We start from the raw sequence: 23,505 nt of genomic DNA, 5'->3' as shown, positions 1-23,505 counted from the left end.
ACGGGCCGCGGGCGGGGCGTCGCCGCTTGTTGTCGTCCGGCGCCGGAGGCTCGTCCCGTCCCGGGGCCTCCCGGGTCTCGCTCAGCCGCTTCGCTCCGTCCCGAGCGCTCGGGGACATGTGGCGGCGCGGGGGGAGCCGGCGGCCCGGCGGCGGGCGGCGGGCCGCGCCCGAGGCACAAGCGCCCTGCCCGAGCTTTCCCCGGCGGCTCCTTCCTTCGCAAGCGCCCCGAGCCTGAGGCAGCCCCGCCGCGACCGAGAGCGCAGCACGCCGGTAAGGCCCGCTGCCTGCCGCCGCCGGGCCGGGGGGGGCCCGGCTCCGCGCCGGGACTACAGCTCCCGGCGTGCACCGCGCGGCGGGGGCGGGCTGGGAGCTGCGCGCCGCCCGCGGGGCATGATGGGAGGTGTAGTTCGAGGGGAGGGGGCAGCGCGGGGGATGCCGGGACGGCGCTGCTGGGCCTGTCACCTTCGGGCCGGGCTGGGCCCTGGGGCGGCCGGGCCGGGTCGGGTCGGGTCGGGCCGGGCCGGGTCGGGTCCCGCGGGGCCTCCGGGCGCCCCGGCTGGAACTGCCGCCTCCTCCTCTTCATCTTCCGCTTCCTCACCCTCTCCCTCCTCTCCCTCCTGTTCTCTGCCTCCTCCCTCGTCTTCTTCCTCCTCTCCTCTTCCTCCTCTTCTTCCTCCTTCTCCTCTTGTTCTTCCTCCACCTGTTCTTCCTCCTTTTCCTCTTCGTTTTCTTCCTCCTCTTCTTCCTCCTCGTCTCCCTCCTCCTCCTTGTCTTCCTCGTCTTCCTCATCCTCGTCCTCATCTTCCTCCTCCTCCTCGTCTTCCTCCTCCTCCTTGTCTTCCTCCTCCTCCTCCTCCTCGTCTTCCTCCTCCTTGTCTTCCTCCTCCTCCTCGTCTTCCTCCTCCTCCTTGTCTTCCTCCTCCTCCTCGTCTTCCTCCTCCTCGTCTTCTTCCTCCTCCACTTCTTCTTCCTCCTCCTCTTCTTCCTCCTCCTCCTCCTCTTCTTCCTCCTCCTCCTCTTCTTCCTCCTCCTCCTCCTCTTCTTCTTCCTCCTCCTCTTCTTCTTTCTCCTTCCTCTTCTTCTTTCTCCTTCCTCTTCTTCCTCCTAACTCTTCTTTTTCTTCTCCGTCCTCCTCTTCCTCCTCTTCTTTCTCTTCCTCCTTCTTCTCTTCCTCTTCCTCCTCCCAAGAGCCAGGGTCTGAGAGCCGGATCCCAAGAGCCGGGATCCCAAAGAGCCAGATCCCAAGAGCTGAGGTCCCTGAGAGCTGGATCCCAAGAGCTGGGGTCCCCAAGAGCCAGGGTCCCTGAGAGCTGGGGTCCCCGAAAGCTGAGGTGCCCGAGAGCTGGGGTCCCCAAGAGTTGGGGTCCCTGAGAGCTGGGTCCTGAGAGCTGGATCCAAAGAGTTGGGGTCCCCGAGAGCTGGGGTCCCCGAGAGCCAGATCCCAAGAGCTGGGGTCCCTGAGAGTTGGGGTCCCCGAGAGCCTGATCCTAAGGGCTGGGGTCCCCAAGAACCAGGGATCCCAAGAACTGGGATCCCCAAGAGCCAGGGATCCCAAGTGCTGGGGTCCCCAGGTGCTGGGGTTTCCAAGAGCCAGGATCCCTAAGAAGTGGAATCCCAAAGAACTGGATTCCATGAACTGGGATCCCCAAGAGCCAGGGATCCCAAGAGCCAGATCCCAAGAGCCAGATCCCAAGAGCCAGGGTCCCCAAGAGCCAGATCCCAAGAGCCAAGTTCCCTAAGAACTGGAATCCCAAAGAGCTGGATCCCAAGAACTGGGATCCCCAAGAGCCGGATCCCAAGAGCCAGGGTTCCCTGAGAACCAGTGTCCCTGAGAGCCAGTGTCCCCGAGAGCCAGATCCCAAGAGCCAGGGTTCCCTGAGAGCCAGGCTCCCCGAGAGCCAGATCCCAAGTGCTGGAGTCCCCAAGAACTGGGATCCCCAAGAGCTGGGATCCCAAGAACTGGAATCCCAAAGAGCCAGATCCCATGAACTGGGATCCCCAAGAGCTGGGATCCCCAAGAACTGGGATCCCCAAGAATTGGGATCCCATGAGCTGGGATCCCCAAGAGCTGGGATCCCTAAGAACTGGGATCCCCAAGAATTGGGATCCCATGAACTGAGATCCCCAAGGGCCGAGATCCTAAGAACTGGAATCCCAAAGAACTGGGATCCCCAAGAGCTGGGATCCCAAGAACTGGGATCCCCATGAGCCAGTGTCCCCAAGAGCTGGGATCCCCAAGAATTGGGATCCCATGAACTGGGATCCCCAAGAGCCGAGATCCCAAGAACTGGAATCCCAAGAGCTGGGATCCCCAAGAACTGGAATCCCCAAGAACTGGGATCCAAAGAACTGGGATCCCAAGAACTGGGATCCCCGTGAGCTGGGATCCCCAAGAACTGGGATCCCCAAGAATTGGGATCCCCAAGAGCTGGGATCCCACGAACTGGGATCCCAAGAACTGGAATCCCAAAGAACTGGGATCCCAAGAACTGAGATCCCACAAACTGGAATCCCAAAGAACTGGGATCCCAAGAGCTGGATCCCATGAACTGGGATCCCAAAGAACTGGGATCCCAAGAACTGGGATCCCAAGAGCCAGATCCCAAGAGCTGGAATCCCAAAGAGCTGGATCCCAAGAATTGGGATCCCCAAGAATTGGGATCCCCAAGAATTGGAATCCCAAGAACTGGGATCCCAAAGAACTGGGATCCCACGAACTGGGATCCCAAGAACTGGGATCCCCAAGAGCTGGGATCCTAAAGAACTGGGATCCCAAGAACTGGGATCCCCAAGAGCTGGGATCCTAAAGAACTGGGATCCCAAAGAACTGGGATCCCAAGAACTGGGATCCCCAAGAGCCAGATCCCAAGAGCTGGAATCCCAAAGAGCTGGATCCCAAGAACTGGGATCCCAAGAACTGGGATCCCCAAGAGTTGGGATCCCATGAACTGGGATCCCAAAGAACTGGGACCCCACGAACTGGAATCCCAAGAACTGGGATTCCAAGAACTGGGATCCCAAGAGCCAGATCCCAAGAGCTGGGGGACTGTCAGCGCTGGTGGGAGCAGGAAGCCCCCCAGCTGCTGGGCTCCCCGGTGCCACGAGCATCCCTCTCCCCGCAGGACCCCGACCCTCGTGCCGCCGCCGCCGCCGCCGCCCGCGGGGTGCCGCGGCCATGAAGCTGCTGGAGAACTCCAGCTTCGAGGCCATCAACTCCCAGCTGACGGTGGAGACGGGCGACGCGCACATCATCGGCAGGTCAGCGCCCAGGGGTCCCAGAGCAGCCCCAGGGCAGCCCCAGGGGTCCCAGGGCAGCCCCAGGGCAGCCCCAGGGGTCCCAGGGCAGCCCCAGGGGTTCTAGGGCAGCCCCAGAGGTCCCAGGGCAGCCCCAGGGGTCCCAGGGCAGCCCCAGGGCAGCCCCAGAGCAGCTCCAGGGGTCCCAGGGCAGCTCCAGGGGTCCCAGAGCAGCCCCAGAGCAGCCCCAGGGGTTCCAGAGCAGCCCCAGGGGTTCCAGAGCAGCCCCGGGGGTCCCAGAGCAGCCCCAGGGGTCCCAGAGCAGCCCCAGGGCAGCCCCAGGGGTCCCAGAGCAGCTCCAGAGCAGCCCCAGGGTCTCTGGGCACCCTGGGCCAGGTCTCCCCGTCCCCAGGGGGGTCCCTGCCCCACAGCCCCCGCCCCAGGGCAGCCCCGGGGGTCCCAGGGCAGCCCCAGAGTAGCCCCGGGGGTCCCAGGGCAGCCCCAGAGCAGCCCCAGGGGTCCCAGGGCAGCCCCAGAGCAGCCCCAGGGGTCCCAGAGCAGCCCCAGGGCAGCCCCGGGGGTCCCAGGGCAGCCCCAGAGCAGCCCCAGGGGTCCCAGAGCAGCCCCAGGGCAGCCCCGGGGGTCCCAGGGCAGCCCCAGGGGTCCCAGGGCAGTCCCAGGGTCTCTGGGTACCCTGTGCCAGGGCTCCTCCCCCAGGAGGGTCCCTGCCCCCAGACCCGCACCCCAGGGCAGCCCCGGGGGTCCCAGAGCAGCCCCAGGGCAGCCCCAGGGGTCCCAGAGCGGCCCCAGGGGTCCCAGGGCAGCCCCAGGGGTCCCAGACCAGCCCCAGGGGTTCCAGAGCAGCCCCAGGGGTCCCAGGGCAGCCCCAGGGCAGCCCCAGGGGTCCCAGAGCAGCCCCAGGGGTCCCAGGGCAGCCCCAGGGGTTCCAGAGCAGCCCCAGGGGTCCCAGGGCAGCCCCAGAGCAGCCCCGGGGGTTCCAGAGCAGCCCCAGGGCAGCCCCGGGGGTCCCAGAGCAGCCCCAGGGCAGCCCCAGGGGTCCCAGGGCAGCCCCAGGGGTTCCAGGGGGATCACTGCTGGGATCAGGACAGGCTGGGGGGATCTGCTGGGGAGGAGCTCTGGGGGGAAGGACCTGGGGGTGCTGGGGGGTGACAGGGTGCCCACGAGCCAGCAGAGTGTCCCACCTGGAGTGTCGTGTCCAGCTCTGGGCTCCCTGGGATCAACCAGCCAGGGATCTGCTGGAGAGAGTCCAGAGGAGGGACAGGGATGCTGAAGGGGCTGGAGCATCTCCCCTGGGAGGAAAGGCTGAGGGAGCTGGGGCTGTTCAGAAGCCTGAGAGGGGATCTGATCCCTGGGGATCAAGAGCTGAAGGGTGGGACCCAGGGGGCCATGGGCAGCCTCTGCTCAGGGTCTGTGGGGACAGGACAAGGGGTGATGGGCTCAGGTTGGAGCACAGGGAGTTCCCCCCAGTCTGGGGAAGGAGTTTTCCCCAGGGAGGCTGAGGGAGCCCTGGGACAGGCTGCCCAGGGGGTGTGGAGTCTCCATCTCTGGGGAGACCCCCCCCCCTGTCCCAGGTCCCCTGAGCTCCCCAACCCCTGTGGTTCTGTGCTCCCTGTGGGGGTGAGGAAGAGGAGGTGCCCCCCCACCTCAGATCTGAGCCCCTGTGTGCCCCCCAAACCCTCTGACCCCCCCCCAGGATCGAGAGCTACTCCTGCAAGATGGCTGGGGACGACAAGCACATGTTCAAGCAGTTCTGCCAGGAGGGGCAGCCCCACGTGCTGGAGGCCCTTTCGCCCCCCCAGACCACGGGCATCAGCCCCAGCAGGTACCAAGGGGGTGGGGGGTGGGATTTAGGGAGGGGGGAGACCCCTCTGCTGGGGGCTGGGCTGGGAAAGGGCTCGCAGGGTGTTTGGGATGGGTGCTGAGCCCCACGTCCCCCCAGCCCCAGCCCCATGTCCCCAAACCTCGTCGCCCAGCCCCACATCCCTCAGCCCCACATCCCCAAACCCCATCCCAGAGCCCAACATCCCAGAGCCCCACATCCCCAAATCCCATCCCTGAGCCCCCCATCCCCCAGACCCACATCCCCCAGACCCACATCCCCAAACCCCATCCCAGAGCCCCACATCCCAGAGCCCCACATCCCCAAATCCCATCCCTGAGCCCCCCATCCCCCAAACCCACATCACCCAGACCCACATCCCCAAATCCTATCCCCAGATCCCATCCCCCAGACCCACATCCCCCAGCCCCACATCCCTGAGCCCCACATCCCCAAATCCTGTCCCTGAACCCCATCCCCGAGCCCCACATCCCCAAATCCCATCCCTGAGCCCCATATCCTGGAGCCCAACATCCCCCAGACCCACATCCCCCAGACCCACATCCCCAAATCCTGTCCCCAAATCCCATCCCTGAGCCCCCCATCCCTGAGCCCCACATCCCCCAGACCCACATCCCCCAGACCCACATCCCCAAATCCTGTCCCCAAATCCCATCCCTGAGCCCCACATCCCTGAGCACCATCCCTGAGCCCCCCATCCCCAAATCCCTTCCCTGAGCCCCCCATCCCTGAGTCCCCCATCCCTGAGCCCCCCATCCCTGAGCCCCCCATCCCTGAGCCCCACATCCCCAAATCCCATCCCTCAGCCCCCCATCCCTCAGCCCCACATCCCTGAGCCCCCATCCCCAAATCCCATCCCTGAGCCCCACATCCCTGAGCCCCCAATCCCTGAGCCCCCCATCCCTGAGCCCCCATCCCCAAATCCCATCCCTGAGCCCCACATCCCTGAGCCCCCAATCCCTGAGCCCCCCATCCCCAAATCCCATCCCTGATCCCCCCCATCCCTCAGCCGGTGCCGCCCCTCTGCCCCGGTCAGCCCATCCCAGCACCCCACAGCCCTTGTGGGGAGAAGAGCTGGTTCCTCCTCCCCAATCCCACCCTCCAACCCAGTTCCTCCCAGTTCCCCCCTCGGCTCCAGCACCTCCAGATCCTCCTGGAGCCCAAACCTGGGCCGGAGGCGCCGGAGGAGCCGGAGGAGGAGCCGGAGGTGCCGGGCGCGGTGGGAGGCTGTGGGCTGCCTGGGGGGGCTCAGCATGGGGGCAGTGACACCCCTGCCCCCCCCCTCTGCCCCCCCAGGCTCAGTAAGAGCCAGAGTGGAGACGAGGAGGGACCCCTGAGCGACAAGTGCAGCCGCAAGACCCTCTTCTACCTGATCGCCACCCTCAACGAGTCCTTCCGGCCCGACTACGACTTCAGCGCCGCCAAGAGCCACGAGTTCAGCCGGGAGCCCAGCCTCACCTGGGTACCTGAGCGACCCGACCCTGCCAGGCCCTGCCCAGGGCTCCCCCTGCTCCCTCTGACAGCCCTGGGGATGAAGCAGCCCCTCATCCTCCTCAGGAGGAGGGTTGGGGTGTCTGAGCCAGCCTGGGGGGGTTCCCTTCAGCAGTGGCTCATCCCATCCCAGCTCATCCCAGCCCCTGCCAGGCCCTGCCCAGGGCTCCCCCTGCTCCCTCTGACAGCCCTGGGGATGAGGCAGCCCCTCATCCTCCTTGGGGAGAGGTTTGGGGTGTCTGAGCCAGCCTGGAGGGGGGTGCTTCAGCAGTGGCTCATCCCAACCCTGCTCATCCCATCCCAACCCTGCTCATCCCAACCCTGCTCATCCCAGCCCTGTCCATCCCAGGGACCCCTTCCCAGGGCTCCTCTCGCTCCCTCAGCCAGCCCTGGGGATGAAGCAGCCCCTCATCCTCCTCGGGGAGAGGTTTGGGGTGTCTCAGCCAGACTGGGGGGTTCCCTTCAGCAGTGGCTCATCCCAGCCCTGCCCATCCCTGCTTATCCCATCCCTGACCCCTGCCAGGCCCTGCCCAGGGCTCCCCCTGCTCCCTCTGACAGCCCTGGGGATGAAGCAGCCCCTCATCCTCCTCGGGGAGAGGTTTGGGGTGTCTGAGCCAGCCTGGGGGGTTCCCTTCAGCAGCGGCTCATCCCATCCCAGCCCTGCTCATCCCATCCCAACCCTGCTCATCCCAGCTCTGCCCATCCCTGACCCCTGCCAGGCCCTGCCCAGGGCTCCCCCCGCTCCCTCCGACAGCCCTGGGGATGAAGCAGCCCCTCATCCTCCTCGGGGAGAGGTTTGGGGTGTCTGAGCCAGCCTGGGGGGTTCCTTCAGTGGGACTCATCCCATCCCATCCCATCCCATCCCATCCCATCCCATCCCATCCCATCCCATCCCATCCCATCCCTGCTTATCCCATCCCAGCCCCTGCCAGGCCCTGCCCAGGGCTCCCCCTGCTCCCTCAGCCAGCCCTGGGGATGAAGCAGCCCCTCATCCTCCTCAGGAGGAGGTTTGGGGTGTCTTATGCAACGTGGGGGGGTTCCCTTCAGCAGCGGCTCATCCCAGCCCAGCCCTGCCCATCCCAGCCCTGCTCATCCCAGCTCTGCCCATCCCTGACCCCTGCCAGGCCCTGCCCAGGGCTCCCCCCGCTCCCTCTGACAGCCCTGGGGATGAAGCAGCCCCTCATCCTCCTCAGGGGGAGGTTTGGGGTGTCTGAGCCAGCCTGGGGGGTTCCTTCAGTGGGACTCATCCCATCCCATCCCATCCCATCCCATCCCATCCCATCCCATCCCATCCCATCCCATCCCATCCCATCCCATCCCATCCCATCCCATCCCATCCCTGCTTATCCCTTCAGCAGCAGCTCATACCAGCCCTGCCCATCCCATCCCTCATCCCAACCCTGCTCATCCCAGCCCTGTCCATCCCAGGTACCCCTGCCCAGGGCTCCCCCCGCTCCCTCTGACAGCCCTGGGGATGAAGCAGCCCCTCATCCTCCTCGGGGAGAGGTTTGGGGTGTCTGAGCCAGCCTGGGGGGTTCCTTCAGCAGCGGCTCATCCCAGCTCTGCCCATCCCAACCCTGCCCATCCCATCCCAGCCCTGCTCATCCCAGCAGCCTAAATACCCATTCCCAGGGCTCCCCCCTCTCCCTTGGCCAGCCCTGGGGATGAAGCAGCCCCTCATCCTCCTCAGGAGGAGGTTTGGGGTGTCTTTTCCAGCCTGGGGGGTTCCCTCCAGCATCCCTTCCCTGTCCTTTGGGAATCAGCCCCCTGAGCAGGGATCCCCCTCCGCGGCAGAGGGATGGGGAGGGCTGGGGGGCCGGGGGCAGGGCTGGGGGGCAGGGGGCAGGGCTGGGGGGCAGGGCTGGAGGGGGCAGGGCAGGGGGGCAGGGCTGGGGGGCAGGGGGGGCAGGGCTGGGGGGCAGGGCTGGGGGGCCGGGGGCAGGGCTGGGGAGGGCCGGGGGCAGGGCTGGGGGGCAGGGCTGGGGGGCCGGGGGCAGGGCTGGGGAGGGCCGGGGGCAGGGCTGGGGGGCAGGGCTGGGGGGCCGGGGCAGGGCTGGGGAGGGCCGGGGGCAGGGCTGGGGGGCAGGGCTGGGGTGGGGGGGCAGGGCTGGGGGCCCGGGGGGGGCAGGGCTGGGGGGCTGGGGGGCAGGGATGGGGAGGGCCGGGGGGAGCAGGGCTGGGGGGGGCAGGGCTGGGGGCCGGGGGGGGCAGGGCTGGGGGGGGCAGGGATGGGGAGGGCCGGGGGGAGCAGGGCTGGGGGGGGGCTGGGGGGGGCTGGGGGACTGGGGGGGGACAGGGCTGGGGGGGGCAGGGATGGGCAGGGCTGGGGGGCCGGGGGGGGGCAGGGCTGGGGGGGGCCGGGGTAGGGCTGGGGGGCGGGGGGCAGGGCTGGGGGGTTGGGGGGGCAGGGCTGGGGGGCGGGGGGCAGGTTTGGGGGGCCGGGGGGGCCGGGCTGGGGGCAGGGCTGGGGGGCAGGGGCAGGGCTGGGGGGCGGGGGGGGCAGGGCTGGGGCGGGGGGGGCAGGGCTGGGGAGGGCCGGGGGCAGGGCTGGGGGGGGCAGGACTGGGGGGGGGGGGGGGCAGGGCTGGGGGCAGGGCTGGGGGGGGCAGGGCCGGGGGGCGGGTAGCAGGGCTGGGGGTGGCAGGGCTGGGGGGCCGGGGGGCCGGGGGCAGGGCTGGGGAGCTGGGGGCAGGGCTGGGGGGGGGGGGGGCAGGGCTGGGGGGGGCAGGGATGGGCAGGGCTGGGGGGCCGGGGGGGGGCAGGCTGGGGGGGGCCGGGGTAGGGCTGGGGGGCGGGGGGCAGGGCTGGGGGGTTGGGGGGGCAGGGCTGGGGGGCGGGGGGCAGGTTTGGGGGGCCGGGGGGGCCGGGCTGGGGGGCAGGGCTGGGGGGCAGGGGCAGGGCTGGGGGGCCGGGGGGGGCAGGGCTGGGGCGGGGGGGGGCAGGGCTGGGGAGGGCCGGGGGCAGGGCTGGGGGGGGCAGGACTGGGGGGGGGGGGGGGGGCAGGGCTGGGGGCAGGGCTGGGGGGGGGCAGGGCCGGGGGGCGGGTAGCAGGGCTGGGGGTGGCAGGGCTGGGGGGCCGGGGGCGGGGGCAGGGCTGGGGAGCTGGGGGCAGGGCTGGGGGGGGGGGGGGGGGGGCAGGGCTGGGGGCAGGGCTGGGGGGCCGGGGCAGGGCTGGGGGGGGCAGGGCTGGGGGGCCGGGGCAGGGCTGGGGGGCAGGGGGGGGCAGGGCTGGGGCAGGGATGGGGAGGGCTGGGGGGGGCAGGGCTGGGGTGGGGCAGGGCTGGGGGGCAGGGCTGGGGCAGGGGGGGGCAGGGCTGGGGGGCCGGGGCAGGGCTGGGGGGCAGGGCTGGGGTCCGGGGCAGGGCTGGGGCAGGGCTGGGGGGCCGGGGGGCAGAGGGATGGGGCTGGGGGCAGGGATGGGGAGGGCTGGGGGGGGGCAGGGCTGGGGGGTGGCGGGTAGGGCTGGGGGTCCGGGGCAGGGCTGGGGCGGGGGGGGGCAGGGCTGGGGGGGTGCTGGGGGCAGGGCTGGGGGGCAGGGGGGCAGGGCTGGGGGGCCGGGGGGGCAGGGGGCAGGGCTGGGGCGGGGGGGGCAGGGCGGGGGGCAGGCGGGCTGGAGGGGGCAGGGCTGGGGGGCAGGCTGGGGCAGGGGGGCAGGGCTGGGGGGGCAGGGCGGGGCTGGGGGCAGGGCAGGGCTGGGGGTCCGGGCAGCAGCCCCCCGGCTCTGAGGACCCCCTGGTGCCCCCAGGTGGTGAACGCGGTGAACTGCAGCCTCTTCTCGGCCGTGCGGGAGGATTTCAGGGCGCTGCGGCCGCGCCTCTGGGACGCGGTGACGAGGAGATCTGCCTGGCCGAGTGTGACATCTACAGGTGACGGCGCCGGACACCCCTGGGGGGCCCTGACACCCCTGGGGGTCCCTGACACCTCTGGGGGTCCCTGCTGTGTCCCTGGGGGTCCCTGACACCTCTCTGGGGGTCCCTGCTCTGTCCCTGGGGGCCCCTGACACCCCTGGGGGTCCCTGACACCTCTCTGGGGGTCCCTGACACCCCTGGGGGCCCCTGACACCCCTGGGGGTCCCTGACACCTCGGGGGTGCCTGACACCTGTCTGGGGGTCCCTGACACCTCTGGGGGTCCCTGCTCCATCCCTGGGGGTCCCTGACACCCCTGGGGGTCCCTGACACCTCTCTGGGGGTCCCTGACACCCCTGGGGGTCCCTGACACCTCTGGGGGCCCCTGACACCTCTCTGGGGGTCCCTGCCCCTGTCTGGGGGTCCCTGACACCTCTCTGGGGGTCCTGCTCCGTCCCTGGGGGTCCCTGACACCTGTCTGTGGGTCCCTGACACCTCTCTGGGGGTCCCTGCTCCATCCCTGGGGGTCCCTGACACCTCTCTGGGGGTCCCTGACACCTCTCTGGGGGTCCCTGCTCCATCCCTGGGGGTCCCTGACACCTCTCTGGGGGTCCCTGACACCTGTCTGGGGGTCCTGCTCCATCCCTGGGGGTCCCTGCCACCTCTGGGGGTCCCTGACACGTGTCTGGGGGTCCCTGCTCTGTCCCTGGGGGTCCCTGACACCTCTCTGGGGGTCCCTGACACCTGTCTGGGGGTCCCTGCTCCGTCCCTGGGGGGCCCTGACACCCCTGGGGGTCCCTGCTCCATCCCTGGGGGTCCTTGACACCTCTCTGGGGGTGCCTGACACCTGTCTGGGGGTCCCTACCCCATCCCTGGGGGTCCCTGACACGTGCCTGGGGGTCCCTGACACCTCTCTGGGGTCCTGCTCTGTCCCTGGGGGTCCCTGCTCCATCCCTGGGGGTCCCTGACACCTCTCTGGGGGTCCTGCTCTGTCCCTGGGGGTCCCTGACACCTGTCTGGGGGTCCCTGACACCTCTCTGGGGGTCCCTGACACGTGCCTGGGGGTCCCTGACACCTCTCTGGGGGTCCCTGCTCCATCCCTGGGGGTCCCTGACACCTCTCTGGGGGTCCTGCTCTGTCCCTGGGGGTCCCTGACACCCCTGGGGGTCCCTGACACCTCTCTGGGGGTCCCTAACACCTGTCTGGGGGTCCCTGACACCTCTCTGGGGGTCCCTGCTCCGTCCCTGGGGGTCCCTGACACCTCTGGGGGTCCCTGCCACCTCTCTGGGGGTCCCTGCCACGTGCCTGGGGGTCCCTGACACCTCTCTGGGGGTCCCTGACACCTCTGGGCGTCCCTGCCACCTCTCTGGGGGTCCCTGCCACGTGCCTGGGGGTCCCTGACACCTCTCTGGGGGTCCTGCTCTGTCCCTGGGGGTCCCTGACACCTCTGGGGGTCCCTGACACCCCTGGGGGTCCCTGCTCCATCCCTGGGGGTCCCTGACACCTCTCTGGGGGCCCCTGACACCTCTCTGGGGGTCCCTGGCACCTCTTTGGGGGTCCCTGACACCTCTCTGGGGGTCCCTGACACCTCTCTGGGGTCCTGCTCGGTCCCTGGGGGTCCCTGACACCTCTCTGGGGGTCCCTGACACCTGTCTGGGGGTCCTGCTCCATCCCTGGGGGTCCCTGACACCTGTCTGGGGGTCCCTGACACCTCTGGGGGTCCCTACCCCATCCCTGGGGGTCCCTGACACCTCTGGGGGTCCCTGACACGTGTCTGGGGGTCCCTGCTCCATCCCTGGGGGTCCCTGACACCTCTCTGGGGGTCCTGCTCCATCCCTGGGGGTCCCTGACACCTCTCTGGGGGTCCCTGACACCTGTCTGGGGGTCCCTGACACCTCTTTGGGGGTCCCTGACACCTCTCTGGGGGTCCCTGCTCCGTCCCTGGGGGTCCCTGACACCTCTCTGGGGTCCTGCTCTGTCCCTGGGGGTCCCTGACACGTGTCTGGGGGTCCCTGACACCTCTCTGGGGGTCCCTGACACCTCTGGGGGTCCCTGACACCTCTCTGGGGGTCCCTGCTCCGTCCCTGGGGGTCCCTGACACCTCTCTGGGGGTCCCTGCCCCTGTCTAGGGGTCCCTGACACCTCTCTGGGTGTCCCTGCTCTGTCCCTGGGGGTCCCTGCTCCGTCCCTGGGGGTCCCTGACACCTCTGGGGGTCCCTGACACCTCTCTGGGGGCCCCTGACACCTCTCTGGGGGTCCCTGACACCTCTGGGGGTCCCTGACACCTCTCTGGGGGCCCCTGACACCTCTCTGGGGGTCCCTGACACCTCTGGGGGTCCCTGCTCCATCCCTGGGGGTCCCTGACACCTCTCTGGGGGTCCCTGACACCTCTCTGGGGGTCCTGCTCTGTCCCTGGGGGTCCCTGCCACCTGTCTGGGGGTCCCCACTCCGTGCTGGGGTCCTGCTCCGTCCCTGGGGGTCCCTGACACCTCTCTGGGGGTCCCCACTCTGTGCTGGGATCCTGCTCCGTCCCTGGGGGTCCCTGCCACCTGTCTGGGGGTCCCTGACGCCTGTCTGGGGGTCCTCACTCCATGCTGGGGTCCTGCTCCATCCCTGGGGGTCCCCACAACCGTCCCTGGGTGTCCCCACCCCGTCCCTGGGTGTCCCCACCCCGTGTCTGGGGGTCCCTGCCACGTGCCTGGGGGTCCCCACTCCATCCCTGGGGGTCCTCACTCCATCTCTGGGGGTCCCCACTCCATGCTGGGTGTCCCCAGTTGGTGCCTGGGGATCCCTGTTCTGCCCCTGGGTGATCCCACTCTGTACTGGGATCCTGCTCCGTCCCTGAGTGTCCCCACTCCATACTGGGATCCCTCTCCATACTGGGATCCCTCTCCATACTGGGATCCCACTCTACTGGGATCCGTCTCCATACCGGGATCCTGCTCCATTCCTGGGTCTCCCCACTCCATACTGGGATCCCTCCCCACCCTGGGGTCCCTCTCCATACTGGATCCCTCCCACCCTAGATCCCTCCCACCCTGGATCCCTCCCACCCTGGATCCCTCCCCCCCTGGATCCCTCCCACCCTGGATCCCTCCCACCCTGGATCCCTCTCCACCCTGGATCCCTCCCCACCCTGGATCCCTCCCCATCCCGGGACCCCTCCCCACCCCGGATCCCTCCCCACTCTGGGATCCCTCTGACCCTGGATCCCTCCCCACTCTGGGATCCCTCCCAGACTGGATCCCTCCCCCCCTGGGCTCTTTCCCTTCAGCACCCACCACAGAGCCCTTTGACTTGTCCCTCCACCCCCACCCCCCAGGTGCTGGGGGGTCGCTGCCCCCCGAGGGGGCTCCCAGCTCCCTCCCCCCCCCTCAGGGTGGTCCCAGAGCCCCTCAGGACCCCCCCCCTTGGCCCCTCCTGCAGCTACAACCCCGACCTGGACTCGGATCCCTTCGGGGAGGACGGGAGCCTCTGGTCCTTCAACTACTTCTTCTACAACAAGAGGCTGAAGCGCATCGTCTTCTTCACCTGCCGCTCCATCAGGTCAGGGGGGGCTGGGGGGACCCCTCTCCCCAGCCTGGGGGGGCTGAGCTGGGGCTGGGGGGGCTCTGGGGAGCTGCTCCAGGGGTCACAGGGCTCAGCTGGAGCTGGTTCTGCTTGTCCTTCCCCTGAGGGACAGACAGCAGGAGGTGGCCCTGGGGATGGGCTGGGTTTGGGGTCTGTCCCTCATTCCCCTGGGCTGGGTTTGGGGTCCCCCTGCTTCCCCTGAGCTGGGTTTGGGGTCCCCTCCCCTTCCCCCTGGGCTGGGTTTGGGGTCTCCCTGCTTCCCCTGAGCTGGGTTTGGGGTTCCCTCCCCTTCCCCTGGGCTGGGTTTGGGGTCCCCCTGCTTCCCCTGAGCTGGGTTTGGGGTCCCCTCCCCTTCCCCCTGGGCTGCGTTTGGGGTCTCCCTGCTTCCCCTGGGCTGGGTTTGGGGTCTGTCCCTCTTCCCCCTGGGCTGGGTTTGGGGTTCCCTCCCCTTCCCCTTGGGCTGGGTGTGGGGTCTGTCCCCCTTCCCTGGGCTGGGTTTGGGGTCTGTCCCTCTTCCCCCTGGGCTGGGTTTGGGGTTCCCTCCCCTTCCCCTGGGCTGGGTTTGGGGTCTGTCCCCCCTTCCCTGGGCTGGATTTGGGGTCCCCCTGCTTCCCCTGGGCTGGGTTTGGGGTCTGTCCCCCCTTCCCCCTGGGCAGGGTTTGGGGTCCCCTCCCTTTCTCCCTGGGCTGGGTTTGGGGTCTGTCCCTCTTCCCCCTGGGCTGGGTTTGGGGTCTGTCCCTCTTCCCCCTGGGCTGGGTTTGGGGTCCCCCTGCTTCCCCTGAGCTGGGTTTGGGGTCCCCTCTCCTTCCCCCTGGGCTGGGTTTGGGGTCTGTCCCTCTTCCCCCTGGGCTGGGTTTGGGGTCTGTCCCCCCTTCCCCTATGCTGGGTTTGGGGTCCCCCTGCTTCCCCTGGGCTGGGTTTGGGGTCCCTCCCTTTCTCCCTGGGCTGGGTTTGGGGTCTGTCCCTCTTCCCCCTGGGCTGGGTTTGGGGTCTGTCCCTCCTTCCCCTGGGCTGGGTTTGGGGTCTGTCCCCCCTTCCCCCTGGGCTGGCTTTGGGGTCCCCCCCTTCCCCTATGCTGGGTTTGGGGTCCCCCTGCTTCCCCTGGGCTGGGTTTGGGGTTCCCTCCCCTTCCCCTGGGCTGGGTTTGGGGTCCCCCTGCTTCCCCTGAGCTGGGTTTGGGGTTCCCTCCCCTTCCCCTGGGCTGGGTTTGGGGTCCCCCTGCTTCCCCTGAGCTGGGTTTGGGGTCCCCTCCCCTTCCCCCTGGGCTGGGTTTGGGGTCTGTCCCTGTTCCCCTGGGCTGGGTTTGGGGTCCCCTCCCCTTCCCCTGGGCTGGGTTTGGGGTCTGTCCCTCTTCCCCCTGGGCTGGGTTTGGGGTCTGTCCCCCCTTTCCCCTGGGCTGGGTGTGGGGTCTGTCCCTCTTCCCCCTGGGCTGGGTTTGGGGTCTGTCCCCCTTCCCCCTGGGCAGGGTTTGGGGTCTGTCCCCCTTCCCCCTGGGCTGGGTTTGGGGTCTGTCCCCCTTCCCCCTGGGCTGGGTTTGGGGTCTGCCCCCCCTTCCCCTGGGCTGGGTTTGGGGTCTGCCCCCCCTTCCCCTGGGCTGGGTTTGGGGTCCCCCTGCTTCCCCTGGGCTGGGTTTGGGGTCCCCCCCTTCCCCTATGCTGGGTTTGGGGTTCCCCTGCTTCCCCTGGGCTGGGTTTGGGGTCTGTCCCCCCTTCCCCCTGGGCTGGGTTTGGGGTCTGCCCCCCCTTCCCCTGGGCTGGGTTTGGGGTCCCCCTGCTTCCCCTGGGCTGGGTTTGGGGTCCCTCCCTTTCTCCCTGGGCTGGGTTTGGGGTCTGTCCCCCCTTCCCCTGGGCAGGGTTTGGGGTCTGTCCCCCCCTTCCCCTATGCTGGGTTTGGGGTTCCCCTCCTCCCCCTGGGCTGGGTTTGGGGTCTGTCCCCCCTTCCCCCTGGGCTGGGTTTGGGGTCTGTCCCCTCTTCCCCCTGGGCTGGGTTTGGGGTCTGTCCCTCTTCCCCCTGGGCTGGGTTTGGGGTCTGTCCCCCTTCCCTGGGCTGGGTTTGGGGTCTGCCCCCCCTTCCCCCTGGGCTGGGTTTGGGGTTCCCTCCCCTTCCCCCTGGGCTGGGTTTGGGGTCTGTCCCCCCTTCCCCCTGGGCTGGGTTTGGGGTCCCCCTGCTTCCCCTGGGCTGGGTTTGGGGTCTGTCCCTCTTCCCCCTGGGCTGGGTTTGGGGTCTGTCCCTCCTTCCCCCTGGGCAGGGTTTGGGGTCTGTCCCTCTTCCCCCTGGGCTGGGTTTGGGGTCTGTCCCTCTTCCCCCTGGGCTGGGTTTGGGGTCCCCCCCTTCCCCTGGGCTGGGTTTGGGGTCCCCCTGCTTCCCCTGGGCTGGGTTTGGTGTCCCCCCCCCTTCCCCTGGGCTGGGTTTGGGGTCTGTCCCTCATTCCCCTGGGCTGGGTTTGGGGTCTGTCCCTCTTCCCCCTGGGCTGGGTTTGGGGTCCCCCCCTTCCCCTATGCTGGGTTTGGGGTCCCCCTGCTTCCTCTGGGCTGGGTTTGGGGTCCCTCCCTTTCTCCCTGGGCTGGGTTTGGGGTCCCCCTGCTTCCCCTGAGCTGGGTTTGGGGTCCCCTTCCCCCTGGGCTGGGTTTGGGGTCTCCCTGCTTCCCCTGGGCTGGGTTTGGGGTCTGTCCCTCTTCCCCCTGGCCTGGGTTTGGGGTCTGTCCCCCTTCCCCCTGGGCTGGGTTTGGGGTCTGTCCCTCCTCCCCCTGGGCTGGGTTTGGGGTCTGTCCCTCTTCCCCCTGGGCTGGGTTTGGGGTCCCCTCCCCTTCCCCCTTGGGGTGCCATGAGGAGCAGGGTGTCCCCATGGGGTGGCACTGGGAGCAGGGTGTCCCCATGGGGTGCCATGAGGATCAGGGTGTCCCCATGGGGTGGCTCTGGGAGCAGGGTGTCCCCCTGGGGTATTACTGGGAGCAGGGTGTCCCCCTGGGGTGTTACTGGGAGCAGGGTGTCCCCATGGGGTGGCTCTGGGAGCAGGGTGTCCCCCTGGGGTGTTACTGGGAGCAGGGGGTCCCCCTGGGGTGTCACTGGGAGCAGGGTGTCCCCATGGGGTGGCTCTAGGAGCAGGTGGTCCCAATGGGGTGTTACTGGGAGCAGGGTGTCCCCCTGGGGTGCCCCGTGCTGCGGTGTCCCCACGGGGTGGCACTGGGATCAGGGTGTCCCCATGGGGTGTTACTGGGAGCAGGGTGTCCCCATGGGGTGGCACTGGGAGCAGGGTGTCCCCCTGGGGTGTTACTGGGATCAGGGTGTCCCCCTGGGGTGCCCCGTGCCGCGGTGTCCCCACGGGGTGGCACTGGGATCAGGGGGTCCCCATGGGGTGTTACTGGGATCAGGGAGTCCCCCTGGGGTGTCACTGGGATCAGGGTGTCCCCCTGGGGTGCCCCGTGCCACGGTGTCCCCACGGGGTGTCACTGGGATCAGGGTGTCCCCCTGGGGTGTCACTGGGATCAGGGTGTCCCCATGGGGTGCCGTGAGGAGCAGGGTGTCCCCCTGGGGTGGCTCTGGGATCAGGGTGTCCCCCTGGGGTGCCGTGAGGAGCAGGGTGTCCCCATGGGGTGTTACTGGGAGCAGGGTGTCCCCTGTGGGGTGTTACTGGGATCAGGGGGTCCCCCTGGGGTGTTACTGGGATCAGGGTGTCCCCCTGGGGTGACTCTGGGATCAGGGTGTCCCAATGGGGTGTTACTGGGATCAGGGTGTCCCCCTGGGGTGGCTCTGGGATCAGGGTGTCCCCCTGGGGTGGCTCTGGGATCAGGGTGTCCCCACGGGGTGTCACTGGGAGCAGGGTGTCCCCTGGGGTGTCACTGGGATCAGGGTGTCCCCCTGGGGTGCCCCGTGCCACGGTGTCCCCACGGGGTGGCACTGGGATCAGGGTGTCCCCCTGGGGTGGCACTGGGAGCAGGGTGTCCCCATGGGGTGTCACTGGGAGCAGGGTGTCCCCCTGGGGTGGCACTGGGAGCAGGGTGTCCCCATGGGGTGTCACTGGGAGCAGGGTGTCCCCTGGGGTGTCACTGGGATCAGGGTGTCCCCCTGGGGTGCCCCGTGCCACGGTGTCCCCATGGGGTATTACTGGGATCAGGGTGTCCCCATGGGGTGTCACTGGGATCAGGGTGTCCCCCTGGGGTGCCCTGTGCCACGGTGTCCCCATGGGGTGCCATGAGGAGCAGGGAGTCCCCCTGGGGTGTTACTGGGATCAGGGTGTCCCCCTGGGGTGACTCTGGGATCAGGGTGTCCCCCTGGGGTGTTACTGGGATCAGGGTGTCCCCTGTGGGATGTTACTGGGATCAGGGAGTCCCCCTGGGGTGTCACTGGGATCAGGGTGTCCCCCTGGGGTGCCCCGTGCCGCGGTGTCCCCGCGCTGAGGCGCCGCGCGCGCTCCCACAGTGGCTACGCCTACGCGCGCTCGGACGGCGGCGCCGAGCTGGACATGGAGCTGGGGGACGGGGACACGGAGGAGAACGGGGACCCCGGGGACACCGAGGGCGGCAGCCTGGAGAAGGACAGGTACCCAGCGGCGCCGCGCGGCCTCGGCTCTGCCGGGCACACAGCGCCCGCTCCGGCGCCTCCGCAGCGCCGGCTCTGCTGCCGCGGGGGCTCCGGCTCTGCCGCCTCCAGAGCTCCAGCTCTGTCTCCTCTGGAGCTCCATCTCTGTCCCCTCTGGGGCTCCAGCTCTGTCTCCTCTGGAGCTCCAGCTCTGTCCCCTCTGGGGCTCCAGTTCTGCCACCTCCAGAGCTCCAGCTCTGTCCCCTCTGGAGCTCCAGCTCTGCCCCTTCCAGAGCTTCAGCTGTGTCCCCTTGGGAGCTCCAGCTCTGTCCCCTCTGGAGCTCCAGCTCTGTCCCCTCCAGAGCTCCAGCGCCTCAGGAGTTCTGGCTCTATCCCCTTGGGAGCTCCAGCTCTGTCCCCCTGGAAGCTCCGGCTCTGCCACCTCAGAAGCTCCAGCTCTGTCCCCTCCAGAGCTCTGGTGCCTCTGGAGCTCCAGCTCCGAGGCCTCGGGGGCTCCGGCTCTGTCCCCTTGGGAGCGCCAGCTCTGCCACCTCTGGAGCTCCAGCTCTTTCCCCTTGGAAGCTCCAGCTCTGTCCCCTCTGGAGCTCCCGTTCTGCCACCTCCAGAGCTCCAGCTCTGTCTCCTCTGGAGCTCCAGTTCTGCCCCCTCCAGAGCTCCGGCTCTGTCCCCTTGGGAGCTCCAGCTCCGCTGCCTCCAGAGCTCCAGTGCCTCTGGTGCTTTGGCTCCAGCGCCTCAGGAGTTCTGGCTCTATCCCCTTGGGAGCTCCAGCTCTGTCCCCCTGGAAGCTCCGGCTCTGCCACCTCAGAAGCTCCAGCTCTGTCCCCTCCAGAGCTCCAGTGCCTCTGGAGCTCCAGCTCCGAGGCCTCGGGGGCTCCGGCTCTGTCACCTCCTGACCTCTGGCTCTGTCCCCTCCAGAGCTCCAACTCTGTCCCCTCTGGAGCTCCAGCTCTGTCCCCTCTGGAGCTCCAGCTCTGTCCCCTCCAGAGCTCCAGCTCTGTCCCCTCTGGGGCTCCAGTTCTGCCACCTCCAGAGCTCCGGCTCTGTCCCCTTGGGAACTCCAGCTTTGTCCCCTCCAGAGCTCCAGCTCTGTCCCCTTGGGAGCTCCGGCACCTCTGGTGCTCCAGCTCTGTCCCCTCTGGAGCTCCCTCTCTGCCACCTCTGGAGCTCCAGCTCTGTCCCCTCTGGAGCTCCAGCTCTGTCCCCTCCAGAGCTCCAGCTTCACCACCTCCAGAGCTCTGGCTGTGCTGCCTCAGGAGCTCTGGCTCTGCCGCCTCCAGAGCTCCGGCTCTGTCCCCTTGGGAGCTCCAGCTCCGCTGCCTCCAGAGCTCCAGTGCCTCTGGTGCTTTGGCTCCAGCGCCTCAGGAGTTCTGGCTCTGTCCCCTTGGGAGCTCCAGCTGCACTGCCTTGGGAGCTTCGGCTCCGCCACCTTGGGAGCTCCAGCTCTGTCCCCTCAGGAGCTTTGGCTCTGCCACCTCTGGAGCTCTGGCTGCACCAGAGGTGCCACCTTGGGAGCTCTGGCTTCACCACCTCAGGAGCTTTGGCTCTGCCACCTTGGGAGCTCCGTTTCCATCATCTCCGGAGCTTTGGTTCTGCCACCTCAGGAGCTTTGGCTCTGCCACCTTGGAGCTCTGGCTTTGTTCCCTCCAGAGCTCCAGTGCCTCAGGAGCTCCATCTCTGTCCCCTCCAGAGCTCCAGCTCTGTCCCCTCAGGAGCTCCAGCTCCACCACCTTGGGAGCTCCAGCTCTGTCCCCTCCAGAGCTCCAGCTCTGCCATCTCTGGAGCTCTGGCTCTGCCACCCCCAGAGCTTTGGTTTTGCCACCTCCAGAGCTCTGGCTCTGCCACCTCCTGAGCTCCAGCTCCACCACCTCCAGAGCTTTGGCTCTGTCCCCTTGTCAGTTCCAGCCCTACTACCCTGGAAGCTCCGGCTCTGTCCCCTCTGCTGCTCCAGCTCTGCCACCTCCAGAGCTCCAGCTCTGTCCCCTCTGGAGCCCCAGCTCTGCTACCCTGGAAGCTCCAGCTCTGTCCCCTCTAGAGCTCTGGATCTGCCACCTCAGGAGCTCCAGCTCTGTCCCCTCCAGAGCTCCGGTGCCTCAGGAGCTCCAGCTGTGCCACCTCTGGAGCTCCAGCTCTGCCACCTTGGGGGCTCCGGCACCTCTGGCGCTTTGGCTCTGGCGCCTCAGGAACTTCAGCTCTGCCACCTCCAGAGCTCCGTCTCTGTCCCCTTGGGAGCTCCAGCACCTCTGGAGCTCCGGCTCTGTCCCCTTGGGAGCTCCAGCTCTGCTACCCTGGAAGCTCCAGCTCTGTCCCCTCTGGAGCTCTGGATCTGCCACCTCAGGAGCTCCAGTTCTGTCCCCTCCAGAGCTCCGGTGCCTCAGGAGCTCCAGCTCCGCTGCCTCGGGGGCTCCGTCTCTGCCACCTCCAGAGTTCCAGCTCTGTCCCCTCCAGAGCTCCAGCTCTGCCACCTCCAGAGCTGCAGCTCTGTCCCCTCTGGAGCTCCAGCTCTGCCACATCCAGAGCTTCAGCTCTGTCCCCTCCGGAGCTCCAGCTCTGTCCCCTCTGGAGCTCCAGCTCTGTCCCCTCCAGAGCTCCAGCTCTGTTCCCTCCAGAGCTCTGGCTCTGCCACCTCCAGAGCTCTGGCTCTGTCCCCTCTAGAGCTCCAGCTCTTTCCCCTCTGGAGCTCCAGCTCTGCCACCTTTGGAGCTCCAGCTCTGCCACATCCAGAGCTTCAGCTGTGTCCCCTTGGGAGCTCCAGCTCTGCCACCTCCCGGAGCTCCAGCTCTGTCCTCTTGGGAGCTTCAGCTGTGTCCCCTTGGGAGCTCCAGCTCTGCCCCATCCAGAGCTCCAGCTCTGCCCCATCCAGAGCTCCAGGTCTGTCCCCTCTGGAGCTCCAGCTCTGTCCCCTCCAGAGCTCTGGCTCTGCCCCCTCCCAGAGCTCTGTCCCCTCCGGAGCTCCAGCTCTTCCACCTCGGGCGCTCCGGCTCCAGCACCTCCGGCTGTGCCAGGGGACGCTGACACCGCGTGTTTCTTTCTCCAGGCTACAAGTTCTCTGCATGTGAGACCCCAGAAGGACCCCGAGGTGCCTCCACCTCCACCACATCCCTCCCGCCGCCGCCGTCCCAGCCGTCCCCACCCCGGCGCCGCCGCCGCGCCGCCGCGCTGCCCGACACGTACACTGGAGCCACCCCGGAGCATCTTGGCAGCACCATGGACCCAAAGAGCAGCTGCTGGCTGAGGATCCCTCCCCATTCGGCTCCGGTGCTGCCGGCCACCCCCTTCCCCTCGCCGCGGCCGCGGCGGCGGCACCACGCGCCGGGGGCCCGGCCGGACAGCTGGTGTGGGAGCTCCGAGAAGCTTTTGCTGCACTTTATCGCTCACCCCGTTGGCTGCACTGACCTGCAAACTCCTCGTGGCACCCAAAACCTGCCTCAGTTTCCCCTTCCCCCCCCACACCCACCCCCCTCTTCCAGCACTTGCCCCCGGCGACACCGTCCGTCCCCCCGGCAGCGCCCGCCCGGTGACCCCCCCGGGCTGCTGCCCCTTCCCCTGGAGCAGAGTCCGTTCGTTTCAAAGAGGTTTTTGGCTTCGCTCTCACCCTCCCAACGCTGGTTTTTCTTTTCCTCTACTGGTTGTACTGGTTGGGGGTGGGTGGGGACTGGTTGGTGCCCAACGGGCCCGTCCTGGCACCGATGCTGCGCCGAGGGGGCACCCGGAGCCGAGAGCCCGGACAGGTGCCCCCCTTTGCACCCCCCTTTGCACCCCCCCTTTGCACCCCATTTGCATCCCCTTTGCACCCCATTTGCACCCCCTTTGCACCCCCATTTGCACCCCAATTTGCACCCCCTTTGCACCCCATTTGCACCCCATTTGCACCCCCTTTGCACCCCATTTGCACCCCCAGTTGCACCCCCAGTTGCACCCCCATTTGCACCCCCCTTTGCACCACATTTGCATCCCCCTTTGCACCCCAGTTGCACCCCAGTTTGCACCCCCAGTTGCACCCCCCTTTACACCCCCTTTGCACCCCCATTTGCACCCCAGTTGCACCCCATTTGCACCCCCCTTTGAACCCCAGTTTGCACCCCCATTTGCACTCCAGTTGCACCCCCATTTGCACCCCCCTTTGCACCCCATTTGCACCCCATTTGCACCCCCCTTTGAACCCCATTTGCACCCCCTTTGCACCCCATTTGCACCCCCATTTGCACCCCATTTGCACCCCAATTTGCACCCCCAGTTGCACCCCATTTGCATCCCCATTTGCACCCCATTTGCACCCCCATTTGCACCCCCATTTGCACCCCAGTTGCACCCCAGTTTGCACCCCCCTTTGCACCCCCCTTTGCACCCCAATTTGCACCCCGTTTGCACCCCAGTTTGCACCCCATTTGCACCCCCATTTGCACCCCCTTTGCACCTCCATTAGCACCCCCTTTGCACCCCCATTTGCACCCCAATTTGCACCCCATTTGCACCCCAGTTGCACTCCCATTTGCACCCCAGTTGTACCCCAGTTGCACCCCCAGTTGCACCCCCATTTGCACCCCAATTTGCACCCCAGTTGCACCCCCATTTGCACCCCAGTTTGCACCCCATTTGCACCCCCATTTGCACCCCAGTTGCACCCCATTTGCACCCCCATTTGCACCCCCATTTGCACCCCAGTTGCACCCCAGTTTGCACCCCCCTTTGCACCCCCCTTTGCACCCCAATTTGCACCCCGTTTGCACCCCAGTTTGCACCCCATTTGCACCCCCATTTGCACCCCAATTTGCACCCCATTTGCACCCCAGTTTGCACCCCCCTTTGCACCCCCCTTTGCACCCCAATGTGCACCCCCTTTGCACCTCCATTAGCACCCCCTTTGCGCCCCCATTTGCGCCCCAATTTGCACCCCCATTTGCACCCCCTTTGCACCTCCATTTGCACCCCCATTTGCACCCCCTTTGCACCTCCATTTGCACCC

The 23,505-nt window shown here is 68.1% G+C and overlaps 1 protein-coding gene across 1 annotated transcript; it reads left to right on the top strand.

Moving 5' to 3' along the window:
* MAF1 (MAF1 homolog, negative regulator of RNA polymerase III) lies at positions 1-22,133 on the top strand. Its single transcript, XM_084280307.1, is given in 9 exon segments — positions 1-271; positions 3,124-3,259; positions 4,950-5,078; positions 6,393-6,558; positions 10,333-10,411; positions 10,414-10,453; positions 13,860-13,979; positions 18,423-18,542; positions 21,577-22,133. Coding segments are annotated over 8 exon segments (759 nt in total). The 5' UTR covers positions 1-271; positions 3,124-3,176; the 3' UTR covers positions 21,599-22,133.
* Positions 22,134-23,505: the final 1,372 nt, after the last annotated feature.

Source organism: Gallinula chloropus (genome assembly GCF_964237585.1).
Source record: "Gallinula chloropus genome assembly, chromosome: 2".
NCBI lineage: Eukaryota > Metazoa > Chordata > Aves > Gruiformes > Rallidae > Gallinula > Gallinula chloropus.
This window is presented reverse-complemented; position numbering and strand designations above follow the sequence as displayed.